General features: G+C 34.4%; 1 protein-coding gene across 1 annotated transcript; it reads left to right on the top strand.

Annotated features, from left to right (window-relative positions):
- The first annotated feature begins 170 nt into the window (after nt 1–170).
- Nucleotides 171–11705, top strand: LOC137407404 (iduronate 2-sulfatase-like). The gene is made up of 10 exons (XM_068094055.1): nt 171–406; nt 527–707; nt 915–1003; nt 2831–3041; nt 4143–4303; nt 5829–5955; nt 7255–7368; nt 8686–8800; nt 8996–9154; nt 10839–11705. Exons 1-10 carry the CDS (start codon nt 194–196, stop codon nt 11020–11022), a joined length of 1554 nt encoding a protein of 517 aa, XP_067950156.1. The 5' UTR covers nt 171–193; the 3' UTR covers nt 11023–11705.
- Nucleotides 11706–13342: the final 1637 nt, after the last annotated feature.

Below are 13342 nucleotides of genomic sequence, written 5' to 3' on the forward strand. Positions count from 1 at the left end.
ACACTTCATGCATGTCAGTATATTTTACAGGCTATAGCGAACGTTTGTGTCCGCCCACAGCTGGGAAAATTTAATAGTACTTATTGCTATTCCATTAGTTACATTTATCTGATCAAGGCATCTTGATAGTTATAGATAAAATTCCATGTCTCAGATGGTGTAATTGCAATTTTCTATTATAATAAGATTTATAATGTTTTTTTGGTTAGTAAAATTAAAATGGCTATTTTTCCTTTTGTCATATTTTTACACGCTTGTCCCTATTCTTTCTGCTACCAACATTATATTGTTGGTCGTTGATGATCTCCGACCCGAGTTGGGCACTTACGGTTGCAAGCTGTGTCATACACCCAATATTGACAAGCTATTGCATAGATCGACCCAATTTTATAATGTGCATTCTCAGGTAAATAGTTTTAAAATGCATGCTGCAATTTTAATTCAATTCCAAAACATGATTATTTGAATTGGTAGCTTCGATATAAAGATTTTGTGTGTGATTTAAACGTACTTTTTTATGTTCCAGTTTGCATTGTGCGGTCCTAGCAGAACATCATTACTTACTAGCAGGCGGCCAAATACGCTAACTACGTTTGATCAGCATGGGCCATACTGGCGAGACTTACCGGGAAACTTTACTTCACTGCCGCAGTATTTTAAGGAATCAATGTACCACACTACCTCTCTTGGCAAGGTCTTTCACCCAAGTAAGTATTATATGTGTTTAACATTTTTACTCTCATATTTAATTTTAATGCCATTATTCTTTCTTTTACAATCACTCAGATCCTCTTTGTTCTCATATCGCTTCAAAGAGTGGTTTATAAGTGTAGGAACAACTCGAATTGTCAGCTATCATATCTACACGATATCGTAAACTACAGTATCATTATACATGCTGTAAATGTTATTAGGTAAACTTTCGGGCAAGCTAGATGATTTTCCATACAGCTGGTCCGACATTCCTTATCACCCTTCTACACAGACTTACAAGAATTCAAAGGTATTTGCAGTGTGCACGACAGTTCAATGTTCTTTCAGTTGCTCAAGTTTGTAAAAGCTTTATAATCTGACAAATTACTAGTGGTATCAATATAACACGTAATTGTAGAGAAATATGTTCATAATCCTGCACATCACAGTCGTTGAAGTGAAACTAGTGATCACTAAACTGTGATCAGACAGACAGTCATACTTGTGTTCTTCACATAAAGTTTCACATTCAGTGGCTTCCAAGAACATTATATTTATAGTCTGAGGCTCTTTGTATTAAGATGGTAAATCATGATCGTTGATGCCCAAATCATTTATACAGCTTTCTGCAGTTTTCAGCTGTCAGGATTGTTCAAGGGTTTGGGATAAGGCGCTTTCGTCAGTGCATGTAAAACACTAAAGTTTGTTTTTAGTCATGACTGAGCATGTTAAGGGTGTACTTCCTGAGATATTAAATAGAAAAATGGGATTCTATATCACATTAATGTGTTAAACTACATTACATGGTGTTATATTTAACTTGCTGACTATGAAGTTTAATAATACCTATAAGTCAATTGGGTTACACTTAGTTTTAAAATTGCAAATAGCGTATGTGAATGGTTACCGTGTAGTTATGTTTGCTTAATGTAAGTCTCTGCTTTTTATAAGTAAATTAAAGAAACTTACATTGTAACTGCCCTCCCGGAAATAGTAATGAAATTCCACACTGATGTATGAATGTATTTGTTGTGGTATATTTACATCTTAACACCATGAAACTAAAAAATTTTTAAAGCTTGATTGACATATAGGTAATAAAATATAATGTGAAATGTTGAAAAGAATTGCAAAACTAAAGACATGGATGAACAACATTAATCCAAAAAATAAAAGCATACATATAGACAGACATACCTTTTTCACCCCTTTCCAGGAGAGAGTTAGGTGTACAATAAGTTTCTGTTCTAATCTAGTTATAAAGATGTCTACACTTTCTGAGAATATAATATGAAATGAATAAGAAAACGGTTTCTGGAAATTTATATAAAACTAGAGGAGAATGATCGTATTGCAAATAGTGACAACATAAGGGCAGCACTGATTTCATTTATTTCTTTTACTTTGGGTGGTAATACTATAAGCATATATTTTTAAAGGAAGGAGGATGCTGAGGAGTGGGAATCTTACTAAGGTAAACAATTCGAGTAGTTTGTGGTTGTACATTTGAACATGAATCGGCAGCGATGAGGCATTGCACCTGATTGCAGACTGATTTGCACTTGTGGTTATATCATTACATTGATAGATTGGCTGGTAGCTGATAATAAACAAGTTAGCTGAAATGACGTTATAGAATTTTACAATGATTATTAAAGAACATTACACATTAAGCATGTCTTAACATGTTGTAGACATATGGGCCCACATTGCACCTTACTTTTTCTATAATTTTGTTATGTCATGATTTAATGTGAAATAAAACCAGCAAACAAACATGTTTTAGATTTCTGTAGCTGAGTAAATAATATTCCTTTGTTTTATCGAGATTTTAGATGGAGCTGTAATGTAATTTTGTAAGCCTGAAAGTTGAATGTTTAATTTTAAAAAAATGTGAAAAAAGTTATCTGCCGTTTTAAATTTGTTTATTTTATATCAAGTAAAATTTTTATGTGTGGTTACCAATTTATATGTGGCAGCTACGTTGTCAAATAAGTAGTTGTAATATTTAAACTGAACCTAAGGCAAATATTGCCACAGTATAAACCATTTTTTGCTCTTTGAGCACTTTTTATAGTAACTCCATGAAGCTCATAGAATTGTTTTTGTGCACTGAAAATCTAAAACTCTGTTGTAGGTTTGTCCAGGAAAAGGAAAGGTTCTGCACCAGAATATCGTGTGCCCTGTGAATGTCTCACTACAGCCAGAGGGGTCACTGCCTGATATTCAAACTGCTTCGGAGACTGTCAGGAGACTAAAAGACCTTTCATCTCGGCAGGGTCCCTTTTTCCTCGCTGCTGGCTTTCACAAGCCGCATATTCCTCTCAAATATCCTGAACAATATGATGGTTAGACGCGTACATGCGTTTTAAACATTACGCAACAAAATTAACTTGCCAATATAATAAGTAGACATTGTTATTTTGTGTATTTTGTATGACTAAAATGCAGATCTCAAAATTTTTTTTTGTTATTTTAGTAAAATCAGGGTTAAGGAATTAGTCACTTTTGAGAGACATGGTAGAAACCAAATATGAAAGTTTAATTTTTGTTTGGTTTTCTAAAATTAGTCTGATCATTAGTTTTTGTGTTGCTATTTTACTGTCTCTTACTTATATTTTTTCTTAGCTCATGTATAAGTTTCTATGCCAAATTAGCTTATAACTAATTTGGCAATCTTGTGTTTATTCTGTTATTGTTTTATTTGTAGTATGTAATAACAACTATGGCTTGTAGCAATAGTTTAACCGAAATATCCGCTAAAGTGATTTTTTATCCTTTCTCTATATCTAGTAGCAAAATGACTAAACTGATGCCATCAGTCTGCTCACCTGGAGCTGATGCTCAAATTAATATCCTATTCGCACATTTTTAGAGCTTGTAGTATTAAGATAAGCTACCTTAGCACAAAAAACATTTTAACAGCAGTGTCATGGTTTGCATGTTGTTTAGATAGCATAATTGATAGTTTTAAATGTTTATAGTAATCAGTAACTTAATATTGAAGTGACCATGTGACTTGAAAATGCGTTTGAAGCAGTCATATCTGGTCTGGTACACTCTCCGTGTTTTCACTAAGTTCGGGATAGCCTTTTTAATTTCAACAATGTGTTGCTTTAGAAGGTGATGAGTTTGTATCAAACAGAATCAATACTGACAAAAAGAGAGTCTTTTGTAAAGCTCTGTGTTCATCCATATGTCACTTGTTTACACGCCATCTCTGTAAACCTCATGTATAATACGAAGTTGTAGACTTTGTCGTTTGTATAATATTCTAATAGTTGTATTATATTACAGTTATTATTTTGCATTCATCTGTTTTTTTCATTTACTTGCTGCATGTTCAAGATTAGGTTTACAGTCTCAAAAGCCTTCATCTCAAAGAAGTTTGATTATGCTTTCTTTGTAGAATTTAGAGATTAGCTAATTAAAATATTCCATTTTTGTAGATTTGTACAACTTATCAGATATAATACCAGCTCAAGATGGTCACAAGCCAACTGGACTTCCTAATATAGCCTGGAATCCTTTCATGGATCTCAAGTGGAGGGAGGACGTGGCGGCACTCAATATTTCTTTTCCATATGGAGCCATTCCTAACCACTTTCAGGTAGGCTTTTTTTAGTGTTTTATTTGCTTCAACTTCATTTCACATAGAAACGGGTTATCAAATTTTTTACAAAAATTTCCCAATTTGTTAGTAATGAGAAGGCAATTCTTGTCAGCTTTTCAATGAGCAGGATTCTAGTCTATTTTTGGGTAACTGTTGAGAATAACAATTAGCTTTTTTTTAAATAAGACACCGAAGCTCAATGCTTACTTGCAGATTCATGCTCCAATACTGCAAGGTCAAAGTCATATTGTTGGCTGATAACTAGTTGAACTATGATTATCACTCTAAACATCAGTTGGTTGTATCAACTCTTCCATATGCTAAAGTTATTAGATCTAATGAAACTTGTAACACGAACACATGTAGACACGGACTTGCGGACATGTATGTGTCTGTTGTAACACGTTGGATACACACATGCGTACATGTATGTGTCTATTGTAACACATTGGATACACACATTCGTACATGTATGTGTCCCTTGTAACACGTTAGATACACACATGCGTACATGTATGTGTCCATTGTAACACATTGGATACACCATGCGTACATGTATGTGTCCCTTGAAACACGTTAGATACACACATGCGTACATTTATGTGTCTGTTGTAACATGGACATGCGTACATGTATGTGTTCATTGTAACACGTTAGATACACACATGCGTACATGTATGTGTCTCTTGTAACACGGACATGCATACATGTATGTGTCTCTTGTAACACGGACATGCGTACAGGTATGTGTCTGTTTTAACACGGACATGCGTACATGTATGTGTCTGTTGTAACACATTGGACACACACATGCGTACATGTATGTGTCTATTGTAACATGTTGGACACACACATGCGTGCACATATGTGTCTGTTGTAACACGGATATGCGCACATGTCAATTCTGTTTTCACCGGTGGTAAATTAAAGAGCTCACAAAGTAATTTTATAAAGTTTCGGTTGCATATATCTACAAGGTTTGTTGCATAATCATGTTCAAGCGTATTAGATGTGTTCATATTATCAAGAACTATGAAGACTAGAGTAGCAGTGGCAAATTCTTTGATTCAATAAAGAAGCTAGAGATGGCTGCTGTTCTACATGGAGTTTTTGTTTTGTTTATGTCGCTGTCACTCTTGTTCGCTGTTTTCTTAGTATATCAACAACTTAGTTCTCTAGTTAAGAGTGCTTATGACAACGTTACAAAATAAATACTTGATTGTGACACAATTTTCATTGTTCATTTTAAATCATTTTATATATATGATATATATGTATATATATTATAAAATGATATATATAAATATCATTTTATATAATATAAATAATATATATATTTTATATAATCATTTTATATTTATATATATATATAAAATGAATATATATATATAGTTTCACGGTATATATATACACCATGAAGAGCCCAATACGGTTCTATCTGGTCAGTTCCGCTCTATATGCATACATTACACTATCTCATAAAATATTAATGTATCATGTGATGGTCTGTGTGTTTTTGCAGCGACGCCTTATTCTCAGTTACTTGGCTGCTATCTCATATGTGGATGACATGATCGGAGAGGTTCTCGCTGCTGTAGATGCTCTTCATCTATGGAACGATTCCATAATAGTTCTTCTATCTGACCACGGTAGCTATTAGTATCTAGTTCATTACCTAATTAGAATAATCGCTGCTTTTTCTCGTAGGTATGCCGTTTATATGTTAAAGTGTCATAAATATTGGATGCACAAGTCGTGTTTTGTTATTAATGTAAGTCTCAATTTGGTCTAGGAGAAAATGTATGACCGGTCTGGTATCAGGAACAGACAAAAGGATATTAGGGAAATAGCTAAAAAAATAATTTTCTGTTCTGATTTTCTATGCCGTAGCAATTAAAACTGAAATTGTTACTTGACAATTATATTTTAATATGTGGTTAACTTTTACATGAACTAAGAGTATTGAAGTATTTTATATTTTTGTATTACTATCATACACAACTAAACAGCATTGCCTCACTTGATGACAGTCAGCAATAAACAAGTTCTTTTATTTTGACATATTATTTATTACACTGGTAAGCAGACAAATAGAAGTTTGAAAACATGCCGTCGGTAAATTATTATCGAAAAAAGCTTTCCTTTGCTTTTTGTTGAATCAAAAAACAAAGAAAAGCTTTTTTCGTTGGCTTTACTTTTTGTTAAATCAAAAAGCATTATCAATACCACTGCCCTGAATGTTCTCCCTCGCCTTAATGCTTTTATAATGCAAATGTAAATATGTAAAAATGAATAACCAGTGCAACCTAATAGTTTCCTTCAATGTAATTTTAAAAATAGAGCTAAATTTGCTTATGCAGTAGTCTTATTACAGGCTGCATGTTATGCTGCTATAGTTGTTAACAGAAAGCTGTGCAAAGCCTCACAATCGCGACTTATCTATTAAAACAGCTGGAAGAATGTCATCCGTTGAATTTGAAAAAGTAAGAATCGCTGATCTGCCCTCTTCTCTTCCACTACAGCCCTTCTAGCGCAGGATTTGTGTTTCCTTTGTCAATCAGCAGGTTTTGCTCTTCCCCAATCTAGCGAGCAGTGAGTGTCCGAAGTTAAATTTTCTTGTAAGTTGAGTAGCGAAAAAAAGAATAAGTAAAAAGGCCCAAACCTGATACAGAAAAATACATGTCGTGTTTATGTAAAAAATCAGTCAAACCAAATTTTTCTAAAAAGAAAAAAATATTACCTAAAAAATTTTTTTTAAAGTTTAAGAAATTTGCACCTAAAAATATTTGCACCTAACCAATTAGTTATGCAACAAGAACTTCTAACTGACATTTGCCTGTGATTTGAACAGCAGTGTAGTCTTCAACAAATAATATGGGTGTTCTCTGCTCTAACATAGCACAATATGCAAGGCCACCCAAACTGAGAAAAGCACATTTATTTTTAAGGCTGGTCTCTGGGAGAGCACGGAGAGTGGTCCAAGTTCAGCAACTATGATGTAGCCACTCGTGTTCCATTTGGTATCTATGTACCGCCCTTCTTCGGCAAAACAGTTCACCATGGTTAGTATTGATTTTAGTATGATTCAGAGAGGATCGTTCACTACAAATAAAGATTAAGGCATATGATCATGTATAATAATTCATCAACATTATTATTTCTCTAAACATAAAGTAAACCTTTAGGTTCTAGTTAAACTATGCTCTCAGGTTGGGTGTAATAAAAGATACTTGTCTAAAACTAATTGAGTTGATATGAAAGTTGAGATTTGAGACACATTTTAGTGCATTTATTTTTTTATCGCACTTTCAACTTGATACATATTATATATGTAAACAAGAAGTACACATTTTTTATTATGAATTGAAAAAATAATTACACTTTTTATATTATAATGTAAAAAATAATTACACTTGTTATAATGTAAAAAGAAGTGATATGAAGTAATGGCTTTTAATGATAGCTGTCGAGGCGCATTCACCTCTCTCTCAGATCTACTTAAACATGACATATCTAGATGTATTCTGCCAGTTATATAGTCAGTATCCATGCAAACTGTTATGTTTACTAGAGTGAGCATGTGAATAATAGATCAATGCATGAGTTTATTGTTGTTTTTTTAAATAAAATTAGTTATTCACTTGGATCAAACTTTTTACGACTTTCAGCGCAAATTGTTGTTTGCTTTTAATCTGTGAAGACTTGTAATGCACAGTGTATTAATTTTGGCATCAAGAAGTACATGTATCGGGATGAGGCTATTGTCTTATATAAAGTAGTTGTCTGCCCCTGGGTGCATAACTTCTTTACAGTTCCATTATTTAAAGGTGTAACTGAATGACCAGTCTTTATTATATCTACATGTAGCTATTTAATGTCAGTGAAATGTTTGCCTTACCTCATCAACATGAATGCCTAATTCCAAATATTTATGAAATCTAAATCCATATAAAGTCCATAATGCATAAGCGAGACGGAATACCTCTTTCACAATACGATAGACTTGGTATGGTCTATGCTATAGTCTATACCATAGACCATACCAAGTCTGTGGTCCATAATCTATGGTCTATAGACCTCTATGGTCTGATAGAACTGAGGCTACTGTAGTATATGATATGATGGAACAAATGCTATTGTAATGTATGCTATGGTGGAGCTGAAGCTATTATAGTCTGTTCTATGATTTAACTGATGCCATAGAACTGATGCTATTGTAGTATATCATATGATGACACTGATTCTATTGTAGTATATGGTATGGTGAATTGATGCTATTATAGTATATGATATGGCGGAACTGATGCTATTGTAGTATGTGATATGATGAAACTGATGCTATAATAGTATATATTATGATGGAACTGATGCTATTGTAGTATATGATATGGCGGAACTCGTAGACCTATTTCCTACCCTCGTAGAGTTGGCAGGCTTCCAACCCCTCGATCGCTGTCACAATAGGACTACAACCACATGTACTGAAGGGAAAAGGTAAACTCTCATCAGGTTGCCTTGTGTAATGCCGCTGTTGTGAAACTAATGTTGCTCTATTACAGTGTATACCATACTGATCAGTATGGCATATTCTCAACTTCTATAAATACATATACAAATATATGTGGAAAACGATAAATTTTTTTGTTTCCAATCCAGATAGTCTGAAATGTAAATTCTGGTTCATTATAGTCTGGTTTCACTCATGTATGGGAAGAGTATGGATCCTAAAGTTAATGTCTCATTCTCTCAGTATCCTAGACCGAGTATGCAACCGCAGGTGAACAGCGATCAACCAGTTACTTCTGATATTAAATACATGGGATACGCTGTCAAGAGTACACAATACAGGTATATATACAGTGTGAGATCATGTAAAGTCAAACCTCTTCATTTGAGGTAAATTTGTTCCAAGATCTGCTTAATATGCTAAAAACATTGTATGTTGAAGCATCTATTCTAATAGGTTTACTCCGTAGTTTGTTTAATTCGCTTCTCAATCCACAAAGCTGGCTATAACTCCTTAACAAATCTTTGCTATAATGAGAGTGGTGTATGGCCATATGTCCGGCTTTCAATCCACAGTTGGAGATTGAGATAAAAAAGAATGATATAAACAGGATTTAAACCCTCAGCTCTCAGCTTGGTAGACTAGAACGACACTCTAAGACCTGAGCTAATCAGCTACTTTCTGGAGTTTCAGAATAATTGAGCCGATACTTATTCTCAACGTTTAATCAATGCACATGATTATCTCTTACAGCACACCAGGATTTCAAGTTACTATCATAAAATAAATAAATAAAATTTAGCGTTGATTCTGTATTAAATATATTAAATGCTGCAGGTAATTACAAATAGCATTAAAACAAATGCATTATATAAACTGTCTAAAACTAAATGCAAAAACTCCATTATTTTTAAAAACTAAAATGAATAAAGTTATAAACAATAAAAATAGGATTTTGTTACTTCGCTTTGAAGCCATGTAGATGGAAATGTAGGTTTAGCAATGCATACATTTAGGGAAGGAGGGAGTGATAGAGAAACATCACATTACTTTCTGTAACTAAGGGATGTTTAAACTAGCATATATATTCTTATTATTTTATATCTCTTTATGTTACTTTCCTTTTTTACTAGTCTTTTCACATTTTTTACAAAACTGCATTGTTATGAACATTTTGTGTGGGTCATGTTGAAAATAGCTGCAAAATCAAATATTCGCTCAGGTTTCATATCGTATGTTGAAAATAGCTGCAGAATCAAATATTCGCTCGGGTTTCATATCGTATGTTGAAAATAACTGCAGAATCAAATATTCGCTCAGGTTTCATATCGTATGTTGAAAATAACTGCAGAATCAAATATTAGCTCGGGTTTCATATCGTATGTTGAAAATTCACGTGTTAAAGAATCGTTAGTACAGGTCCGACTGGACTAGCTTGAATGAACACAGGTTATTCATACATACTGGTATTTCAGGTTTAGTCGTAGATTAGGCTAATTAATTTTAGTCAATACTTGTATTAAGTTTGGTGTTGGTGAAGATTTCTTTTTATTTCCAATCAGATACCCCGCAGCGCATGGCGATTTTCAACACAAATTGCTACACTGCTTTCATTACAACAATTAATAAACGCATCAATTGAGGGCAATTGTGCAAGAAAGGTGCATTCTTCAAGTTTCTAATCATAATGGTGTTTAAGAGGCTGGTTCTCTGAAACCGGATTGAGTTTTTAAACGAAATATTTTTGGCGATTTGGCGGAAGGTGTGGAGCGCTTGAGTGTGAAATTTGCATGAAATCAGCCTAAAACTGTGAAAAACATAACGTTTTCGTTAGCTGACACATACAATGACGAAGTTTGGTTTATTAATATAGATACGTAACAGGCAACCATGAACTATGTTTTCGTGTTTTTTTCTCATATCATGGAACACCTTTTTCCATAGATCATCTCTTTTAAATTTGGATACAGTTTGTGTCAGTCTTTGGCTACTAGAGTATCTCTGTCTCTTGTTTTATCTCTGTAGATATGTTGTATGGGTTTCCTTCAACTCATCTACACTGACCTCTAACCTTACTGATATTGTTGCTGAAGAGCTCTACGATATCGTGGTGGATCCTGCAGAGGACCAAAATATCATCAACTCCTTTCCCTCGGTGGGCAAAAAACTGTATAATATACTACTGCGAGCTGATTGGATGAATTACTGAGGTACTCTGCTTTCATCGGGTGGGTTTAGAATGACTACGTTACACTCAGTATTTGTACAAGTCATGCTCACTATATAGAAGTCTTACTCCCTGCCACAAAGTAGCAGTTGCAAAAGCAATCTATATACACTAATTAAAGATATAGGTATTAAAAATCTTAGAACAAAGTATTTTCATGCAATTTAAATCTCAAATATTCTGTTTATTTATCGGTTTTATATGTTTTTTACTGACATTTACTACTTACTAGGAAATTTTGTAGATACAGACATGTAGATACATATATATAAACACATACTTGAAGATACCTACATGTAGGTGCATGCATGTAACTACATGCTTGTTGAAACCTACATTTAGATACATATAGCTAATGGCAAAGAATTTGGTAGGTTTTGTTGTAAGACAGCAAGGACGTGATATCATGTCATTTATAATACCCTTCGTTCAAATATGAATGTGATACTAAACCTTTCTTATTGGTTAAATCTTTAGATATGGTATTTATCCAGTGGTAGAATGTGTTGACTCCGCAAAGGTTTTTAACATATATGTCAAAAAGGAGCTGCCATTAATAAAGAGGAATAGAATTTTATTGACTTCATTTCTATACTCTCATTTGTATTCAAATATTATATTGTTATATACTATATTTCTATACCAATATATGTATACTAGCTGTACTACCCGGCGTTGCGGTCATTGTGCTGGTACCAGAGTGCTCAAATCACAAAAGAAATGAGCTTTGCACAAAGGCTAATAGTGCCGCATCTCTCACAGAGTGCTCAACCAAACCGAAGTGAAGGAGCATATACTCATGCTACAGATAGTACTGTTTCGGCTGTTTAAGCCTCATCAGTGCAGGTCAGAGCTCAGGCAAGGGACACAAATCCCATTACCAATGAGAGTTGACTTCCTGCCATGAAACAACTAGGTTGCCTGACAGACTTTAATAAAATCAATGTGCTGACACCAGAGTGCTCAAATCCCAAAAGTAATGAGCTTTGCACAAAGGCTAATAGTGCCACACCTCTCACAGAGTGCTCAACCAAACCGAAGTAAGGGAGCATATACTCATGCTACAGACAGTACTGTTTCGGCTATTGAAGCCTCATCAGTGCAGCTCAGAGCTTAGGCAAGGGACACAAATCCCATTACCAATGAGAGTTGACTTCCTGCCATGAAACAACTAGGTTGCCTCACAGACTTTAAGAAAGTCAATGTGTTGGCACTAGAGTGCTCAAACACAAAAGTGATGAGCTTTGCACAAAGGCCAATAGTGCCGCACCTCTCGCAGAGTGCTGAACCAAACGGAAGTGAGGGAGCATGTACTCATGCTACAGATAGTACTGTTTCGGCTGTTGAAGCCTCATCAGTGCAGCTCCGAGCTCAGGCAAGGGACACAAATCCCATTACCAATGAGAGTTGACTTCCTGCCATGAAACAACTAGGTTGCCTGACAGACTTTAAGAAAGTCAAAATGCTGGCACCAGAGTGCTCAAATCACAAAATTGATGAGCTTTGCACAAGGGCTAATAGTGCCACACCTCTCACAGAGTGCTCATTTAAACTGAAGTGAGGGAGAATATACTCATATACTATATAATATTATATGTTTTACCATATGATATACAGTGAATGCCCCAACAAAAACAAAAAATCCATTCCGAGAATGTGTACGTTTTAAAGGGATTTTACATTATACGAACAGTAAAATACCGGTACATGTAAATTGCCTAATCCATTCCAAGATTGTTCCAAACTCACCCCTGTAGCCCTTTAAACATAAAAAGCTTAACCTTGCCTTCTTATTTAATGGCTGTACTAAAACTGTGGTATTATTGGTTTGTATCGACAGCTTTTTCCATTTTTCATCACTTTCATTTGGTTAAGGGTTCATGATAGCAGTAATTATACAATAAGCTAAGGAGAACGCACACCTTTGATGTCAATATAAGTCAATTTTTTTTCTTTCTACAGCAAAACAAAGAACTAATATTATATATGTCTGGAGTAGAGTAAGAAAGTCTACACTATAAATAAAAAGAGCCATGTCTGTCTCTCCTTCCGTTTTTTATTTCAACCAGAAGTTGAGATAAAACATTGCATACGACAAGACTTCAACTCATGACATTCAGCTCAGCATACCAACATTGTAACACCTGCAAATATCAACTGCCTTCCGGCATTTTAGAATAATTATACGCATACCTATTCTCTGCTGTCCTTTATCAGCACATCCGATGATTCCCTACTGCACCCTAGACTGTCATGGTACTAGTATATATATATTATAGATATTTCCTTTTTCCCCAATAAA

The sequence above is a fragment of the Watersipora subatra genome, chromosome 10 (assembly GCF_963576615.1).
Source record: "Watersipora subatra chromosome 10, tzWatSuba1.1, whole genome shotgun sequence".
Taxonomy (NCBI): domain Eukaryota; kingdom Metazoa; phylum Bryozoa; class Gymnolaemata; order Cheilostomatida; family Watersiporidae; genus Watersipora; species Watersipora subatra.

Coding starts and splice junctions, on each gene's coding strand:
- LOC137407404 (XM_068094055.1), top strand. CDS start 194: ATGTTTTTTTGGTTAGTAAAATTAAAATGGCTATTTTTCCTTTTGTCA. Junction 3,042..4,142: donor ATATCCTGAACAATATGATG/GTTAGACGCGTA, acceptor CCATTTTTGTAG/ATTTGTACAACTTATCAGAT. Junction 9,155..10,838: donor GTCAAGAGTACACAATACAG/GTATATATACAG, acceptor TTATCTCTGTAG/ATATGTTGTATGGGTTTCCT.